The 19,706-nt window shown below is 45.0% G+C and overlaps 2 protein-coding genes across 16 annotated transcripts in view; one reads left to right on the forward strand and one right to left on the reverse strand.

Annotated features, from left to right (window-relative positions):
* Nucleotides 1–5,952, reverse strand: part of ODF2L (outer dense fiber of sperm tails 2 like) — a 53,962-nt gene extending 48,010 nt beyond the window's left edge. For 6 of the 14 annotated variants that reach the window (XM_075936405.1, XM_075936403.1, XM_075936404.1 and 3 more), the window contains exons 1-3: nt 5,477–5,614; nt 4,265–4,366; nt 972–1,135 (exon numbers count right to left, since the gene is read on the reverse strand). In XM_075936405.1, coding sequence (XP_075792520.1) covers nt 972–1,123 — 152 coding nt within the window. In that variant the 5' untranslated portion in view covers nt 1,124–1,135; nt 4,265–4,366; nt 5,477–5,614. The other 8 variants (XM_075936395.1, XM_075936400.1, XM_075936398.1 and 5 more) reach the window with 8 other exon arrangements.
* The window catches only part of LOC102446349 (calcium-activated chloride channel regulator 1-like), a 41,050-nt gene continuing 26,708 nt past the window's right edge, over nt 5,365–19,706 (forward strand). The window contains exons 1-4 of one of the 2 annotated variants that reach the window (XM_006120252.4): nt 5,737–14,919; nt 16,547–16,687; nt 17,726–17,876; nt 18,912–19,029. In XM_006120252.4, coding sequence (XP_006120314.2) covers nt 14,770–14,919; nt 16,547–16,687; nt 17,726–17,876; nt 18,912–19,029 — 560 coding nt within the window. In that variant the 5' untranslated portion in view covers nt 5,737–14,769. Of the gene's footprint in view, nt 14,920–16,546; nt 16,688–17,725; nt 17,877–18,911; nt 19,030–19,706 lie in introns of both variants that reach the window. The other variant, XM_075936389.1, reaches the window with a different exon arrangement.

The following is a 19,706-nucleotide window of genomic DNA, read 5'->3' on the forward strand; positions in this document are numbered from 1 at the left end:
CCAGCCAATGGGAGCCATCTGTTTGAAGAACAGATAGCACATGAAGTACCCTTCTCCCCACCTCCCATTGGGCTTGCAGCTATTCAAAGGCAAACAGGACAGTATGGGGCAAGCAAGGCAGGGAGCCTGCCTAGGGATGTTAAAATGCGTATATTCAAGTAAACATACAACCAATGAAAATTTCAGTGGTTACACACGGGGGAGGGGAAGCAGCACCCCAGGAGCCGGTACACAGGGAGACGGCGTTTAAGCTGGCTCTCTGCAAATACCAACTCCTGCCTGCCCATAACTCACACTGCTGCCTCTGTATCAGAGGCAGCAGTGCAGGGTGGAGCTACATGTAGTCATTCACATGAACCAATGAGCCCAGGCCTCCCAGCTCCTCCCTCCCCCAAACCTTCTGCCCCTCTTGTCCCCTTAGCCTACATAACCCAAACCCTCTACCTCCTCCCCTTCCCACATTCCCCTAGAACTTGTACCCCAATCCCTTGTTCTGGTCACAACCCCCTCCCACCCAATGTCACAACCCTAACCCCTGTGCTCCCTCCTGCACACCATTCTCCTTCTTCAGGTTACAACTCCCTTCTTTACCCAAACTCCCTCTCAGATTCCACACCTTCTCCTTCATCCCAATCCCTTATCCCAAAGCTTGCTTCTGCACCCAACCTCCATCCTAGATCCCGCACCTCCTACATTAATATTATGGAAAAGTGTGGCCCTTGACCACTTACCAAATTTTAGGAGTGACCCCGCATCAAAAATTATTGCCCGCCCTGGCCTATGCTATCTAAAGACAAAGCCTTCAGCAAATCCTCTGTCCAGGCATGTATTGCTCCCACCAAAGATATTTATATTTATAACACACTGCATGGAATTGAACAGCTAAAGAAGCACAAATAAATGCGGTAAGAACAGGAAGACTGTTAGTCTCATGAAATTCTGTAATTGTATTTTCCCTGTCCGAAGCATACCGTCTCATTTCACTTTCACACAGGTTTTGTTGTAGGAAGTTTTTCTGTGATCTGCTTTTAAGTTGGGGTGACAGTTTGTTCAGTTCAGTCTGATGTTTATCCATAACTTTCATACACGAACTCCAGTTCTGCTTTCTAGGGTCCTCCTCCATGTATGCTGAAAACTTAGAAAACGTTTTTAGTCTATTTCAAGATATATTTTCTACCTATAACAACCAAAATTGAATAAAAAGATTCTCTATCACAAGAGAATAAACCAGAATATGGAACCAGAGTTAGTTCTGAAGATTAATTCAAATTTCCATCTTCCCTTTTAATCTGGGAAACAGAATGGAATTAAAAGATGGTACAAATTTTCTCCCCAATAATCTCTGTCTCTACAGACTATTCTCCTAGAGTATGTCTACACTACCACCCTAGTTCAAACTAGGGTGGTAATGTAGGCAACCGGAGTTGCAAATGAAGCCCGGAATTTGAATTTCCTGGGCTTCATTTGCAAAAAGCCGGGCGCCGCCATTTTTAAATGTCCGCTAGTGCGGACTCTGTGCCGCGCGGACTAGGTAGTTCCGAAACGAGGAGTAATGGTAGTTCGGACTAGCGGCACGGAGTCCGCACTAGCGGACGTTTAAAAGGTCCTTTCATGGACTGAGACCTGGTTAAAAGACAGGAAACAAAGGGTAGGAATAAATGGTAAATTTTTAGAAAGGAGAGAGGTAACTAGTGGTGTCCTCCAAGGGTCAGTCCTGGGACCAATCCTGTTCAACTTAATCATAAATGATCTGGAGAAAGGGGTAAGCAGTAAGGTGGTAAAGTTTGCAGATGATACTAAACTGTTTAAGATAGTCAAGACAGAAGCTGATGGTGAAGAACTTCAAAAAGATCTCACCAAACTGAGTGACTGGGCAACAAAATGGCAAATGAAATTTAATGTGGTAAGTGTAAAGTAATGCACGTTGGAAAAAATAACCCCAACTATGCGTACAGTATGATGGGGGCTAATTTGGCTACGACAAATCAGGAAAGAGATCTTGGAGTTATCGTGGATAGCTCTCTGAAAACTGCCTTTTTGACCGTCGCTGCACACTGTGTGGAAAATAGGATGTTAGGAATTATTAAGAAAGGGATAGAAAATAAGACACAGAATATCTTACTGCCCCTGTATAAAACTATGGTAGGCCCACATCTTGAATACTGCGTACAGATGTGGTCTTCTCACCTCAAAAAAGATATTTTGGCCTTGGAAAGGGTTCAGAAAAGGTCAATTAAAATGATTAGGGGTTTGAAATGGGTCCCATATGAAGAGAGGAAAAGCGACTGGGACTTTTCAATTTAGAAAAGAGGAGACTGAGGGGGGATATGATAGAGGTATATAAAATCATGAGTGGTATGGAGAGGGTGAATAAAGAAAAGTTATTTATTAGTTCCCATAATAGAAAGACTAGAGGACACCAAATGAAGTGAATGGGTAGCAGGCTTAAAACTAATAAAATAAAGCTCTTCTTCACACAGCGCATAGTCAACCTGTGGAACTCCTTGCCACAGGAGGCTGTGAAGGCTTGAACTATAATAGAGATTAAAGAGAAGTTAGATAAATTCATGGAGGTTGGGTCCATGGAGTGCTTTTAGCCGGGGGGGGGGGGTAGGAATGGTGTCCCTGGCCTCTGTTTGTGGAAGGCTGGAGATGGATGGCACGAGACAAATCGCTTGGTCATTGTCTTTGGTCCATCCCCTCTGGGATACCTGGTGGTGGTTGCTGTCGGCAGACAGGCTACTGGGCTAGATGGACCTTTGGTCTGACCCAGTACAGCCATTCTTAGGTTCTTATGTTCTAAGCTCAGGGCTCAGAGTCGGGGGTCTCACTGGACCAACTTGATTTTCATGCAAACTTGCTCCTGGGTTCGCATGTGGTCTTTGGTGGCCAGGCTGGCAGCTATCCTGCCCTAAACGGACGCTTTCCTGTGCCTAGTGCGGAGATCGTGGATTTTGGAGGCCTCCCCCCAAACCTCAATGAGGTCTATGATCTCCGCACTAGACCAGGCGGGCGCCCATCTCTTGCGGCCCTGGGCAGGCCATTCTTATGTTCTCCATCATAGCTAATATTTTAATCTGTATGATATGGGCTGTTTTTCTAAAAAATCTGCTCTACTTCAAACAGCAAATTAATTCTGGGAAGTCCTCCAGCCTGTGTAATGCATGATGTCACATAAGGTGTCCAAAATGGTCCCTTCTGGCCTTACACTCAATGAATCTATGATAATTCCAGTCAGAAATGTTAAAATAAATAATGAACAATAATAACAATGGTAAACTCATTGCTTCTTTGACTGATGGTACAGGTTATGAAGGATACTTAGATACAGGAGGAATAAATTTTTTCTATACAATTATATATTTGTATAGCAAAGCAATAACAAAATTAAAATAAAAAAAGCATTTAATAAAATCTGCTAACTAAATATTAATTTATAGTTGCCCCAATTTCTGTAAGAGTGAATTCCTCCATTGGACCTATAAATTTAATACTTGCAAATTTACTTGTATATAAACCTTGTTTATAAACCTTTTAAGTAACTCCTATAAAATATATAGAGCTTAATGCATCAAATTCCAGTATGTTGAATTTTTACACGTTCTTAATACACTATAAGAATATTTTAGCTATATTCACACATTGCACAACTAAGCACATAAATGTGACTGAAATTAGTTCAATCCTTTCTAAGCAGCATCTTGGAATGGTTAGTATTAACGTATCCAAGTTCATAGCTAGAAACGCACAAACTAGAATTAATCAAATTTTTCTATAGGTAATTTTTAGAGGCAGTCTTTAATTAGCATATGGGATCCCTTCTACCTATGCCAAACTTGCACAAATCCCCTTTTAAGAAAATACGGTAGCTGCTTTTAATAAACATGTCGTGGTGCATTTATATATGTTCATAAATTGCTCTGAATTTATTTCCCAGTGGCTTGAGATGTGATTAAGCAACTTCCATTCATGAATTATCCTATATATGTCCTTTATTAGTTGGAGTTCATTACTAAACAAAAAGAGTACTCTTCAAAAATGCCTAGGGTCCCACTGATTTTCAAGGGGAATTGGGCACAGGATTACTTCTTCTTACCTTTTGAAAAAAATCAAACCCCAAATGCAGCCCTTCTTCTTACTGTCTACAGTCTGATTTGAAGCTAGGGTCTAGTCAGTTTAAAATAACATAAATAACTCTCTTTTATAGGAAACTCTCCTACCTGATACTCCCATTTTTATATCCAATTAGTACGAACTGACTTACCTCAGCAACATCAGGAAAAGACAGCTTTTGTTGAACATACAACTATGACAGAAGAATATTGTTATTCTGCACATGCACAGATGATGACATCCTGTCTTGATTCTGAAAAAAGATTAAAAGTTGATGTAAAAACATCTATCTGTATTTCCATCATCATAACAAAAAATAATAGAAAATAAAACTAGCAATGAGAGAGACAGAAATTAAAGGATCACTGATAGTTCAGTTCAATGAAATGTAAAATCCGACAAAAAAGCAAGATGAACAAAAACTCAGACCCAGAGGAAGAATGGGGCCTAACAAATACATGGTCCCCTCTGTCAATATCATGATTACAGGATTTTAAAAATCATAAATGTCATGATTTATGAAATCTGAAATTTCACAGTATTGTAGCTGTAGGGGTTCTGATACAAAAAGTAGTAGTGGAGGATAGTGGTACTTCTGCGCTGCTGCAGGTGGTAGCTGTGCCTTAAGATCTGGGCATCTTGAGAGCAGCGCTGGGAACTTAGCTTTGAGGGCAGCAACACAGGCAGCAACACAGAAGTAAGAGTGGCATAGTATAGTATTGCCACCCCTCTTTCTGCGCTGCTGCTGGCAGGGCACCACCTTCAGAGATGGGCACCCAGCTGACACCGCTCCCCAGACAACCTGCTCTGAAGGCAACACAGAAGGATGGCAATAGTGCAACTCCCCTAAAATAACCTTATGATGCCCCACAACTCCCTTTTGGGTTATTTCCCCCACAGATGACAAATGCTGGTCTCCCCCACTGAAATCTGTACTATATAGGAAAGAAATACACGAAAGACCAGATTTCACAAGAGGAGACCAGATATCATGGTCTGTGAGCCATTTTCCATGACCATGAATTTGACAGGCCTGCAACTGACTAGAAGCAAAATGACTGGCCACAGTTCCTACTTAATGAATGTACCAGGATATCTATTTAGCAGTGTCTATTTCTTTGGCCACGGCCACTCCCACATCCATTGCACGAAAGTTAATAACCTCCCACAAAAGGGAGGCAGGCAGGGAGAGTCCCCAGGGCAAAGCCGGGCCTCAGGACCCTCCACCCGGGACAAAGCAGCCGACGCCGTATGAGGGATGGGAAAGGAGCCGGGAGCGCAGGCGACCCCCGCGCCGGGCTCTGGCCCCTCCCGCCAGCAGAGCTGGGGCTCCCGGCCCCGTCGGATTCCCCGGAGACGTTACCCAGCCTCCCTCCATCGCCGTCCCGCTCCTGCCCGGCGAGAAGCGCGGCCGCTGCCTTAGCAACCTGTATCCGCTGCGCGGCGGCCTGCCCGCGCCCAGCACGCGGGGGCGGAGCGCGCTGCCCCGGGGGCCGAGCGCTGCGGTCGGCGGGCGCTACAGCTCCGCCCGCGGGGAGCCGCTGTTGGGGACCCGGAGAGCAGCGTCTTGACCCCCCCCCCCCCGACCCTCCGCCGGAGCAGGGGTCTGCCCGGCCCGAGGGGGCCGCAGAGGCGCCTCCCTACCGCTGCCTTGAGGTGTTCGCCGCGCGCGGCAGGGGCCATTGCTGAGCACGTGGCACCCCCGCGCGGGAGCCGCGTTGGGGGCCCCGCTGAGTGTTGGGAGCCTGCTTTGGATTTGTGCCTCGGGTTGCCAGCGGGTTTCACAAAAAATACCTGACACCCCTCGGGGGGAAAAAATCTGTCGAGCCACAGGAATAGCTGGTGAGAAAAGGATACAAAAAAAAGCGCAGGAAAAGATCTTGAGAAAAGGGAGAGGAGGAGCCCTTTACTTCCTGCTCTCCCCTCTCTCCAGCCCATTTTTAGCTGTTGGGTATTTTCTGAATTTTTTTTACAGGACAGACGGCGTAACTACCTGGCTGTCTGGCACCCCTATTTGTGCAGCATCTCCCCAGCAGGCCCCTGCCTGCCTGTCAACACTGCCCCAGTCTCATCACTTGCACCTGTCCCCCGCATTGCCTGCCTGTCAGTACATCTGCAGACTAGGTTCCCCCCACTCGCCCATCACGCTTTTTTGCAGATTAGGGCCCCCTACCCGCCCATCATACACGTCTGTCCTCTAGGAACCCCCCTCATGTGACTTATATACTAGGAATACTAAATATTGGTTAATTGAATTTGCACTTAATCTCATGAATTCTTATCTGTTACTTGACTGTATTAGAGGCAGCAGTGTGGGGTGCCAGCGAGAGCTGGTCCACGAGGGGAGCCAGTTTAAAAAAACAGCTCCCCTTGCAGACCAGCTGCCTGTGTCATCCCATGCTGCTGTCTCTTATATGGCAAGGGGCTGAGCTCTCAGACCTGGCATGAGCTGGACTGCCTGCCTGCCTGGTTCGTATTACACTTTAAATGCAGATCCATAGTGGGGGTAGGTCCCAGACCCAGTGTGAGCCAGGATTGAGCAGGGCTACTGGCTAGCTTGCTAAAAAGATGCGTTGGCACAGTGTGGGGGTTTCTCCCTCCCCCCCCCCCCCCCCCGTCTCAGCAGGGGAAGTAGAGGGCAGTGGGGAAACAGTAGGAGCAGATATTGAAATAGTCCAGCTCACACTGGTCCCAAATGCTGCTCCTCTGCCTTTGAAATGTACAGAGCCGCCTGTGACTCTTGTACGTTTCAAAGGAAAAGGCACAGACTGAAGCCCAGGCCAGCTGGCCTGGGTTCCTGCTGCCTTTCTCCCTTTGAAGTGTAGAAGAGCTGCCAAGTCTCCTGTACATTTCAAAGGGAGATGGAAATTCCATTGACTACTTGATTAGCCAATTAATCGAAATTCAGCACACAGAATCGTGTGACCCCTGACTGATTTTTCTGTGGGTCAGCAGCCTCCAACCCCAAAAAGATCACTTCTTGATTTTACTGATTATGACATTTCTGTAAATTGGAAGATGATTTATACATTTTTGTATAATTAGCTAGCATTTACAGCTATGATGAGTCTAACCCCAGTTACATTACCACTTATTTAATTTACATATTGCTGTCCTCTTCAGAGCTAAGACCCCAATCAGAATCCAGTTTATGTCACTGTGACTCCATGTGGGAATAAGAGCCAGTGCTTGAGAATCACTTTGCAGGATTGAGACCTCAGTGTTTTCTGTTTTCAGTTTCTCCTCTGGACCTTTCTTTCATTATTCCCTGTCCTCAACCCCTTCAAATGTTCTTCAGTGTTGCTTCAAATATAACATTGAGTTTCTTGGTTCTGGAACGCATGGCGGTTGAATCAATTTGAACAATTTCTGAAAGCATAGGTGATATGCAAGGAGTGACTAGGAAAAGTAAACATTTTAATGTGAATGGTGTTCTTGACTTGTGATATGTTATATGCAGTTTATGAGACTCCATTTGCTACTGAATCATATGTATGTTTGGCTTGTTAGCTTCTGCAGCAATTTAATGGTGTATATTCAGGGGAATGAGTACGTTGTTTGCTGCTGTGCAAGGCCTTCAAGAATAGGCTGTATCTAGGGTTTTATTTGGTTTGTAGTTTACATCTAGTCATCATCTACTATTCAGGATATGTTACTAACAATTAATAGGAGTTCCCTTTAAATTTTCGAGGTACAGCCATTTGGCAGGTGAATATGTACTTACCGAAAGGAAGTTTATGGGAATGAGGAAACTATTCTTTTTCTTGTAAACGATCAGGAGGAAGGCATGCCATTTGATTAACAAGCTTTTGTGAAAGTAGACTGAATTATATTGTAAAATTAGAATGAATTAAATAAATGTTTGTTTCTTTAGCAGGAAGAGAGATGTTAAGGTAAAGTTGTTTGTATGTAAGCAGAAAGGAGGATGTTAAGGCAGAGGACATTGGTTCCCCTTAAGGGTGATAGTGAGACATTAACAGGAGATTGGTAAGAGTTAATAAGGAAATGAGATACTTGACTGACCCCAGGTAACCTTGTCAGTTTACGCCCTTTTTTCAATCCTTTTATCTGTATAAATAAGGTGGCTTGGGTTTGGGAGGGGGTCTCACTTTTCTGGTTGTATTAGCAAAGCGCTTTGCTAATAAAATAGAGTTGTCAATGAAATTGTGAGTCCTGAGTCTAACTTTGACAATGGGAATGAGGAAACTATTGTTGGGCCCAGAAAAACAAGGCCCGGTCAACATTATGCTAAGGAAAGTTAACAAAGGCTAAATTCATAGGCCTCTGAGTATTCTTGACCAGAACCAGGAATGTGGTTCAAACAGAGGCTGGTTTAGGTTATAAAAGTAAAATAAGTGATAAATTACATATTTGTACCTACTACGGCTTGCTTTGGGAACTGGTCAGTAACTCCCTGTTTCTGTTCCCCTTCGCTAATCTTACCTCCCTATTTTTGCCCTTTGTTTGTGCCCGACTCCTTTGTCTCCTTGTTCCTGGTACCTGCCTTTTGTGATTGATACGAAAGTTGCTGATGCATCATGAAGCGCTTCTGGCCACAATGAATGGTTGGCCAAGATATGAATAGATATTAAAAGTTTTAGAAAGAGGGGTAAGTGGCTTGGGTGAAGAGCTTATGATGTGATGGAACTGTCTTTATAAGCCAACCTGTTACTAAAATCGGGGCTGGTTCTCTTTGGAGACGGGCCGCTCTCTATTGCTGTGTTCACTCTTCAATAAAGAGCTTGTGATTGGACTTTGCTGGTGTTGCCTGTCTCTTTGCAGTCAGACAACGAACCGAGCCGTCTGGGCTAGAGTCCCTGACACTATTCTTTTTCTTGTAAACGATCAGGAGGAAGACATACCATTTGGCTAACAAACTTTGGTTACTTGTGCTTTGCTGGAAATAGGTATTCCCAGGTAATGAAAAATGTGTTCAGAATATCTGATAGTGTAGCATGTGAGTTTTTTGAAGTGTTGGTTGAGAATGAAAATTTAAATGGAGGTAATGTGGGGAATTTATTTTAAAATACCTATTGCATGGTGCATTCCAAGGCAAAATGCATGATTTTTTTTTGTGAGTCCCAGGAATTACTTATGAAATTTAATGTTGATAAATGTAAAGTAATGCATATTTGGAAAAAAAACATAATTTAAAGGCAGAAGACCAGTGGGGAACCTGGGGCAAGCAGGAACTGCTTCCCTGCTTGTGCTGTTTCCCCTCTGTGCCTCTGCCTTTCTGTGCAGATAGTGCTGGGGGGGGGAAACCATCTTTTAAGCAATGGCTCCTGCTTCCTTCTCCCTTCCCCCCTGTTGTTGTTAGTCATTTGAGAGTCATTGGCTCCCAGGGATGGTGTATGTTGCTGTGTCACTAATGTGGTTTTGTTTCTGCTGCACCTCTTTTTTTAAAAAGTATGAGGTTTTTTACGGGGAGATAGCAAATGTGGGAGAATTCTTCTCCGCCAGAACCTAATGTTTACCCACTTATGTGTAAAGTAATTCATGTTGAATTACTTTTACCAGGTGTTGAAACTAAATAGCTTTGCCTCCAGCATGTTTTTTCAGTATTGTAAAACATACCCCACCTGCTTTTTTTTTGTTTTGTTAGTGAAGACACAGCTTCAGAGTTGGGCGTTGCAGATGCAGAACTGATGCATCATGTGAATCAGAAGTTGCAGATTCTTTTGTCCCACAGTGTTTTTACATTTTGTTCCTTATTGTCTTGAGGTAGGAGTAGATTACTTCTTTGCAGACAAGCCTTGTCTGAACTGCTTCTGCATACACTTAACCAGATATATGATTGTTCTTTATAAGTGTATCAGAGAGATAAATAGCAGGAAGTGAGAGGACTTATTTAAGTTAAGCACCAATCTGGACACAGGATCAAATAGGTCTAAATCAAGGGTGGGGAACACCAGGTCTAGGGGCCAAATGCGGCCCCCAGCTTGCCTGTTGTTTTGTATGTGTGTGAGGGGGGAAGGAGTTCTTACTTGTGTGTAGCCCCCGACTGACTTTTCTGTGGGTCAGCAGCCCCCGACCCAAATAAGTTTCCCCATTCCTGGTCTAAATTGTCTACATTTAGATTTGGAATTAGACCATTTCTCAAAGTGAGCCTGTGGCCCACTTAGACAAAGGTGTCTGACCATCAGAGGAGTGAAATTTTGGAACTGTCTTCCAAGGGAAACTGAGGGGACAAAAAACATAATTGTGTTCAAAACTGAGCTTGATAAGTTTATGGAGGGGATGGTATGATGGGACTGCCTACAATGGCATGTAGCAAATCTGCGGCTGCTAGCAGTGACTATCTTTGCGGACGGGAGTGCTGTGAGTTACTACAGAGAATTCTTTCCCTCATGTCCCTAGGTCCGCCCCATCCTGGGCAGGTGGAGAATCCACAGCTTCCCACAGATGCCTGGTCAGCTCTTACTATGTCCCACCTGTGACTCTTTGCCCTCCCCCCAAAGCCCCACTGTCAGGCTGAAAGCTGAAATCAGGTCAGGGTAAGAGCCATGCAGATCGTCCACCTGCTCTGCGTGAGTGGCCAAAGGGGTGGAGACAGGAACCAGGACTTGTTCTTGGGCTCATTTACCATGGCTCCGGCTTCACCAGGGAGTGGGGCCTTGAGAAAAGAGGAGTGATGGGGTCGTAAATGGGATGGGGGTCTCATACCCCACGCTCCATTTTTAGGCAGAATCCATCACTCCCTAGTCCAGGGGTTCCCAGCGCGGTGCCCATGGGCGCCATGGTGCCTGCCGGGGCATTTATGTGTGCCCTCTCAGTGACCAGGGCCAGCCCAAGCCATTCTTGCACCCTGGGTACAGCCCCTGCCCTGGGCACGCGGTGCATGTGCGGTGCCACCCTTGGGCGCCCGGCAGCCCCAAAAGGTTGGTGACCATTGCCCTGGTCTAACTGATCGCCATAATTTGGCTTGCAAAGGAATTTCCCCTAGATCACATGGGCAGAGATCTGGGAGTTGGGGGTTTCCTTCCTCTGCAGCATGGGGCACAGGTCACTTGCAGATCTAAATGATTGTAAATGGTGGATTCTCTGTAACTTGAAGTTTTAAAATCGTAATTTGAGGACTTTGGTAACTCAGCCAGAGGTTATGGGTCCATTACAGAAATGGGTAGGCAAGGTTCTGTGGCCTGCAGTGTGGAAGTCAGACTAGATGATCATGATAGTCCCTTTTGACCTTAAAGAATATGGGTCTAAAAGAGTTTTCTTTGGTTTGATGCTTTGAACACTTTGGGGCCAGTGCAGGTGGGAAGAGGAGGAGCAGGGATGGGAAAGGAACCTGAAAGAAGGTGATGGGAAGGAAAAGAAACAGCTGGAGAAATGAGGGGAACAGGGTTAAATGGACAAGGGCAGAAGAGTCTGAAATAAAAGAGCTCAGCTGGAATGGGGAGAAAGAAACTCAGGATCATATAGGGCATGGGGCAACTATGAGGCCCTAAAGATCTGTTCTCCCTGGAATTACAGGTCAAGAGAAGGCTGATTAACCCTTGAAAGCTGGAAATCCAAGCCTAGAATATAGGGCAGGAAGACTTGAAGAATTCCCCAACTTTTACTGTACCTGCAGGTTGGATGAGTGAGGAGGAAGAGAAAAAAGGGATTCTGGGTAACTAAAGAAGGAGAGGGAAATAGGTAGGAGGGAAAATAGGAGCAGTTTAGAGAAGAAGTAGGAAGGGAGTCAAAAGTGAGAAGAAACTTGGGAAGGAGAGAAACATGAAGGCCTGAGGGAGCTTTTTCATCCTTGTTCCCAGACTGCTGTCAGGGGACTGCTCAGCGTCCCCTACCAAAATATAGTGACCAGCTATTTCTCCCAAGTCGTTGTCATCCCCAGCTTTGGGGTGGGGCACCATGACTTGGTTAATCAGTGCCTCTTTCAGCTTTTCCTTCCTGCTCCTAGCTCAACCTTACTCCACCCAGGAGCTGGGGGTAGGGCTAATTTTGCTAAGCTTCTTTCTTTTCCTGGTGCAAACACAGTCATGGAAACTGGCTGCTGGCTTCCAGAGAAGGAGGTGGGCTCCAGTGAACATTTGCAGAAAGGTTGAGGCTTTTGTGTGCCTTATTTAAAGAGACAGGCTCCATTAAACACAATGAAAATTATCTCAAAATTGTGAACACACCAGAAGTTCTGTAACTGAAATCTGTGCTCAGCTGGTAGACATCCTAGGATGAAGGAATTGGCTCCAACGTGATAAAAAGTTCTTGGCTTTTGTCCATTGGTGTCTGGCCATTCTCCTTGTCCCTCTCCTCCTCCTCTTCCCCTTTCACCACCACTCTGTCCTCCATGCGCTTCCCAGGAGTGTCTTGGGCCGAGTTCATGGTCAGGCTTGGGATGCTGGTTGGGTCCATCCCAGAATAGCATCCAACTGCTTGTAGAACTGGCATGTTTGCAGTGATGCATCAGACTGTCCGTTTGCCTCCTTCGTTTTGTGCTTCAGTTTCTTGATTTTAACTCTTCGCTGCTGGGCGTCCCTGGAATATCCTTTTGCCTGCATTGCCTTTGAGATCTTCACATAGATATCGGCATTTCTTTTGCTGGCTTGGAGACAATGGATTCCTCTCCCCATGCTTCGATAAGGCCCATGATCTCCTTTACAGAGGCCGAGTAGACAAAGAGAGGAGTGTGCTCTTCTGAACCCCTGGGAACTGGAGCTCATGGGACTTGAAGAATTGGAAGTCATGGAAGTATTGTAAGTTGTGTCCAGGTATGCTGCCTGCTCTGAGGAATGCTCACAACACTGACTACATGGGAAATGAAATTCAAACTTTCACAAGGCTTTTTCTGTTCACGTGGAGAGCAAAAGAGGCACAAGTTCTGGCCAGAGTGGTCAGAGCCCAGTGCTGTGTCTACACAACCATAAACTTGATCAGGCAAGGTCGGAAATAGCATTGAAATCAGGAGTACCTGACATCGACTTGAATAGCCCTGAAGGTTGAGGAGACAGGCTTGGTAATGTGAATGCATTGTTTAAAAATTCGACCTTGTGCAGCTAAATTCAGTCTAAACTGCTAGTGTACACCAGGCCTCTGTCTACTTCTGTATGAACTCCAGAAAAGTTTTTCTGTATGTCCCTGGCTTTCTCAGTGCCCTCTCTGGTCAATCCTCTGTCCTAATCTCTCCTTCCCTCCATTCTTTTGTCACCTTACCTCTATTATGGGATGCAGACAGAAGGTCCAGTGTCCTCTCTAATTTTTCTCTCTCTTGTGCAGAATTAATTTTATGTGCACCAATATGGAGGTGTTATGCAACACATCACCTTCATGTTGGTACAGACAACAAAATCCTTGTGGCAGGAGTTGAGCCAAGAGTTCTGAGTGTGGGAGGGGGCTCAAGCCTCGGGCAGAGGGCCAGGGTGCAAAGATGTGAGGGCTCTGGATTGTATGCATGCTTTGGGGCTGGGCTGGTGATGGGGGCTCAGGGTTAGGGGAGAGGGTTGTGGAGTGGGGGGTGCGATTGTTCTGGCTGCAGGGACAGGCTATGGGGTGAGGCTGGGTTGAGGGTTTTGGCGAGAAGGAAGGTGCTCTGGGGCTACTGTGAGGACAGAAGACTCCCTCCAGCTCCCTCTCCTTGCAGCAGCACCTGGGCTGGTCTGAAGAGGTTTCTCTCCCTGTCATGGCATCTCCAGGGTTGGGTCTGCAGGTTTGAGCTGGGGCTGAGTTGGAAATGTGGGAAGGCCACCCCAGCTGCAGCTGAATATGTGCGGAGGTAGGGATGTCCTGGCTATGGCAGGTCATGGGGCGCCAGCCACAGATGAGTTGGAGTGCCTCAGTTGTGGTAGGTATGGCTTGCAGCAGAGTTGCATCAGGTATAGGGTTGCCACAGCCCAGAAGATTCTAGCGTCACAGCAGGTCTGGGCCACCCCAGCTAACCAAGGTACTATGTAGGGATTTCTGGCCAGTGGGAGTGATAGGAGCCTGCAAGCTAATGCAGGGAACAGAACTTCCTTGGCTGATGTTTCAGTACAGAGCTGCTCCCTCCCCCATCAGGCAGAGCTCACAAGCTGGGTTCAGCCTGCGGCTTGCCTTGATCCAACCCGTGAGGCTTGGAGCCCCACCCCACCTCCAGCAGTGGAGAGCTGGTGCTCAAGCCACGCATGGGGGCACTGAAGCTCAGTGCCCCCCCTCCATGTGGCTGGAGCACCAGTGCCAGCTTACCCCACTGTGGGTAGGAGGGCGCCCCAAGCCTTGCAGGCTTTGTAAAGCATCTAATGAAAGCTAATAGATCCTCTGATACATAGCTTAGCATTCATCTGCCTTTGTCACTTTATCTGTATTTGTCCCATTCAGCAGCACGTAGCTTTTTACTGAACAGTTTTTTCATAGACATTCCTAACTACAGTTTTTACAAGTTGACTTTTTGTGATACTGCACTTCAAATGCCTTACAAAATATTTACAGTATATTCATGACAACACAACATGGATCACTTCACGATGCATCAGTTCAATGAGGAAATAGAATTAGATTACAGTAGTAAGGATTTTTCCGAGTGCTACCTGACACATCATGAGGTTGAACACACTTATATAATCTAAATTTACGTTATCGATTTACCATAAAATGTGCAGACTTTTTTTGTGTACATAAGCAATTGTATAAATAGTCCTGCTGTGCCACCCTGCTTAGAACAAAATTGTGCAGAAAGGGACAATGAAGCTGCTTAAGAGCTTGCTTCTTTTATTTCTGTTATCCATAGAAAGAGGTTCCATGGTACAGCTGAAAAATGGTGGCTATGAGGACATTGTTTTTGCAATTAACCCCGAGTTACCAGAAGATCACAATATCATTAGAAACATACAGGTAAGAAATTTGTCATGTCCTTCAGTGATGTTCAGACTTCTTGATTAGTTCTACCTCTAGAGCAGCAATAATTTTAAAAGACCAGTTCCAGCTGCCATTCATGTCAATGTGAAGTTTTCTCTTTTCATTTTCATGGGAGCTAAATCAATTCCATTATTATTAAATTTGTTCTTATCTTGAATTTTTCTTGTTGAGTGCTGGTGCTAATGAAATCAGTAGAATGATTTCTTGAAGTTTAATGCAAATATTATGGGTTAGGCTCAGGTTAAGTCTATGTATCACATCCTCCTTTGTTTCTTTCCAAATTATGAATACTTTATACTAGAGGCTCTCTAGAACATGAATATTTAATGACCACTAATTAAATGTTTGCCATTTACTTTTATCTCTCCTTTTCCCGTCTTAGCAGATATTCACTCTTAAAACATCTTTGGTGTATATAGTCATATTTCTGTTTGTAATTATTCTTTAATTTCTCAATTCCCAAGTGTAGATCTTTGCTCCATGTTCACATGATTTGGTCATGGAGCAGTCTGTTTCTGTGAAGAGAACAATAAACTAAGGCAGGTCTAGCCATTAACTCGTGACCCCAAACTATTCAGGAAAGGTAGAGAAGGATCAATGAACAGGGGAACTGGAAAAAAGTAACAAGGTAGTGCCCACTGCAGAGGCAGGAAAAAAGTACAACCCTATAGAAGTGGAGCAGAGAAAGGAGGAATCCCAAGGAGAAACAAAAGGGAACCACAAGTTATCGCTTACTATTTATCATTTTATTGTATTCGTCAGGCATCACCGTACACTTTACTGATCAATGTAAAAGACTGGGCCAGGCCTGAATCTAGGGTTACCAGGTAGTCTTAAAAAAAATACCAGACACACTTCATGCGGGGAGGGGCAAGGGACCAACCGGGAGGGGAGCAGGGCTGGCCGGGAGGAAGGGGGCGGGCCTGGAAGCAGAGCTGGGGGGGGGTTCGGCCGACGGGAAGCAAAGCTGGTTGGTGGGGGGAAGAGGGAGGGCGGAGTGGGGTTGGCCGGGGGATATCGGGGGGGAAAGGGACGGCGGCCAGCGGGAGCAGGGATGGCCAGGGGAGCTCAGGAGGAGGAGGGGAGAACTGGCCACCGGAAGCAGCGCTGGCGGGGGGTGCAGCAGGGCTGGCCGGGGAAGATCAGGAGGAGGAACTGGCCTGTGGGACGTAGACTTGGCGGCAGGGGCGGGGGTTGGGTACAGCGGGGCTGGCTGGGGGAGATTGGGAGAGAAGGGGAGAACTGGCCACTAGAAGCAGGGCTGGTGGCGGGTGCAGTGGGGCTGGCCGGGGAAGATCAGGAGGAGAAGTGGGGGAGAACCAACCGGCCGGCCAGGAGGAGGTGAGAGGGAGAAGCGTATCAGCCGGTAGGGCGCAGGACTGACCTGGGCAGTGCAGATCCCAGGGCACTCCCACCCCCCACATGGTCCAGGGGAAGTGCGAGTCAGTCCGGCTGCAGCTCCACCACGCATTTGACCAGCGTGTCTTCTCATATTTAGTGCTTCCTTATGTATGCTTTGTCTCCTGGCAAGGCTAAACTACTCATTGCGTCTACAGTTCCACTTTGAATTCATAAATCTATTTTTTTTTTATTTCCTTATCAGGCCATGGTCAAAGAAGCTTCTTCTTTCTTGTTCAATGCTACAAAACAGAGATTTTTTTTTAAGGTGGTAAAAATTATAATTCCTCTGAATTGGCAGCCAAAACTTGAGTATTTAAGTGTAAAAACAGAGTCATATGATAAGGTAAGACTTAGAACACTCTTTATAAAACAAAGTATTTGTTGTGATAATAGATACAAGACATAGGGTCTTGTCTACACAAGTAATAAGCACTATGGAAGTATGATTTCTAAACACACTAAGCTGTTGCTCAATAATTTGTCCTTGTAGACTGGGGTGGGGAACCTTTTTTGGGTTACGGGCCACTAACCCACAGAAAAATCAGTCAGAGGCCACACACAAGTGAGAAGCAAAAAAACCCTAACAAACCCTCACTGAGTGGCTCTTGACTGAGAAGGAGAAAGACACTCCCCACATTCCCCTCGCATACCAGAGCCCAGGGGAGGCCCAGGCTAGTTGATAGGGTTGCCAGGTGTCTGGTTTTTGCCTGGACAGTCTAGTATTTGTGGCCCCTGTTCGGTAAAAAAAAAAAAAACAGAAAATACTGGAGCGTGTGGATTTAAAGGCATAGTGATTTTTTTTGTTTTGTTTTGTTTGGTCAACAAGTTTTTTTTTTTTTCCCCCCCTCAATACATTTTTTCCCCGCCATGTTCGGGATTTTTTGTGAAAGTATCTGGCAACCCTACTAGTGGATTTTGTGTGATCCAGCTCCGTGGAGGGATGGTGGAGGGAATGGAGCACCAGAGTGGGCTCCCCAGTGCTGGAGCGGGGAGCCCCAAGACTCGAGGGCCAGATCCAGGACTGATCCTAGCCCCACAGGCCTTAGGTTCTCCATCATTGTTGTAGTCCCTGCTGAAGTATCCTAAATGTTCCCCGGGGTACGTTAATGTAATGCTACACTTTCGAAATCAGCTCCCACCACTGTAGTGCACATTATCTCACTGTGTAGACAAGCCCTAAATTTCTTTAGTAATGCACAAGCATGAGTTGTTCACTTTACAATTTGTATTGGCCTCTACAGCCTAGTCCTGCAGTCCTTACCCAGGAGAACAATCAATGGGAGTGATGCCTGAATAAAAGCTGCAGGCTGAGCACATTCAACAGAATCATGTCACTCTCCATTTCCTGCTGCTCTTTAAACAAAGGCTGTTTTATTTTTAGGCAGATGTTATTGTGGCTGATCCTTTCTTGAAGTACGGAGACGATCCCTACACACTGCAATATGGAAGATGTGGGGAAAAGGGTCGATACATTCATTTCACTCCCAGCTTCCTGTTAAATGACAATTTGCAAAAAATCTATGGATCACGAGGTAGCACCATGTGTTGGACCTTAATTTTCTGCTTTTGTTATTATAACTACACAATGGCCAAGATTTACAAAATAACTAGTCAGCTGGGGTGCCTCAGTTTTTGGTTGGCAAATATCAGGCTCCCTTAATGGGTCTGAAGTTGGACATTCAGAAATGGGTTCACCTAATATGACCAGACTCTTATCAAAATTTTGGCTAATATTTTTCTAGTAAAAGAGGGTTGTTTTTCCTTTTAAACCATTGCTTTAACTTGGAAGTATCATATATCCTAACATTACAGTGCAGTAAGCTATTCTGAGAGTGCAGTTACTGTAACCTGGGTAACATGCAGGAAAAACCAGTGCCTGTGGTTTCTAAAGTAGACCAAACTATCATGAGCTGATCCCGCTCTGAGAACTTGAGGGTTCTTATTGGAACTTCTGAAAGTCACATCGGCCCAACTACCTTTCTCATTAGTGTACATTCCTATGGAATTAACAATATTCCCATTTTGATGTCATCAGCACATTTTTCGACTGCCCACTTGAGGCCATAAATAAGGAAATAAAAAAGCCCCCATAGGAACCCCAATTTTGTGTAGAGTAACCTGCTGTCATTAATAATGACACCCCTCCTATACACATTTAACCTGGCGTACACGTTCACTTTCAAAACAGCTGTTGATCGGAGTAACGTCGGAGTAACGCTGGCAAGATCATCTTATGAAGCACGGGATATTTAAATCCCTGCTTCATTGACTATTTTCAATATCTACATTTGCATCCTTAGTTCGAACTAGGGTGTAAGTATAGACATACCCTATGGGAACAGGGATGTCAGATCTGTAGCCAGGTCTGTTATACTCTGGAAGGGTTAATCTGAACACAGTGATCTCCTTGGGTTTAAGGCCTGCAGTGAGTCTGGGGTGGTCACGGGTCCATTCAAGCACAGATCGTTGCAAGATGGGACCTAAATTTATTTAAATGACCTACTGAAATATAAAGTTAATTTTAAAGTGTTGTATTTAGAATTCACACATGCTCTGCTCTTCCACAGCCAAAGTTTTTGTCCATGAATGGGCCCATCTTCGTTGGGGGGTGTTTGATGAATATAATAATGATGCACCTTTCTACGTGTCTGTAAACTCTGGAAAAGCGAGTGTTGAAGCAACAAGGTACCAGTGTTTTATATTTTGTCTTTAGCTGATTAAATTTAAATAGCTCAGTGACATTGGCATGTACTGGTCTTCTGTGTTCAATTTGTACTTTGAGCCTTCTGTAAACAGTCTTGGCAAGTTAATCATAGAATTAAAAAAGATCATACAGTAATGCGTAACTAACAGTATTGCTACCCACAGATCAATCTCATTGAATTGTACCCACTATTATTTTATAATCCATCACATTTTTAACTCTAAATGAGCTTTTAATGTAGGTGCAATTGCAGTTTTGAGCTACTGTTCTCTACATTTTTATTTGACATGACTTTATCAAATAGCACTTAGCATGTAATAAATAAGAATGTTTTCTCAAGTTCCTCTGGGGAGTGACCCTGGAAAGTTCCAAAACAGTCTTACTAGTTCATGGGGTGTTTTTTTATAAATTAAAAGTGGATGTGGTCACAGTACATACCCCACTAGTGCCTGGTTTAAATGCTATTATGAAAATAGTTCCCTAAATTCTGTATATATACATTTTTAAAAATGTACAACTCTGTTAATGAGAAACAAAAAACAGAGTGAGACTGGATATCTCAGTGGGTTGGAAGGGATACAGAACTTTTCACCTCTCAGTCACTGGTCTGAACTGTAACAAGTTTGGTAGTACCCAAAACTCATTACCATCTGGCAGT

This window comes from Pelodiscus sinensis, chromosome 9, assembly GCF_049634645.1.
Source record: "Pelodiscus sinensis isolate JC-2024 chromosome 9, ASM4963464v1, whole genome shotgun sequence".
Classification (NCBI taxonomy): Eukaryota; Metazoa; Chordata; order Testudines; family Trionychidae; genus Pelodiscus; species Pelodiscus sinensis.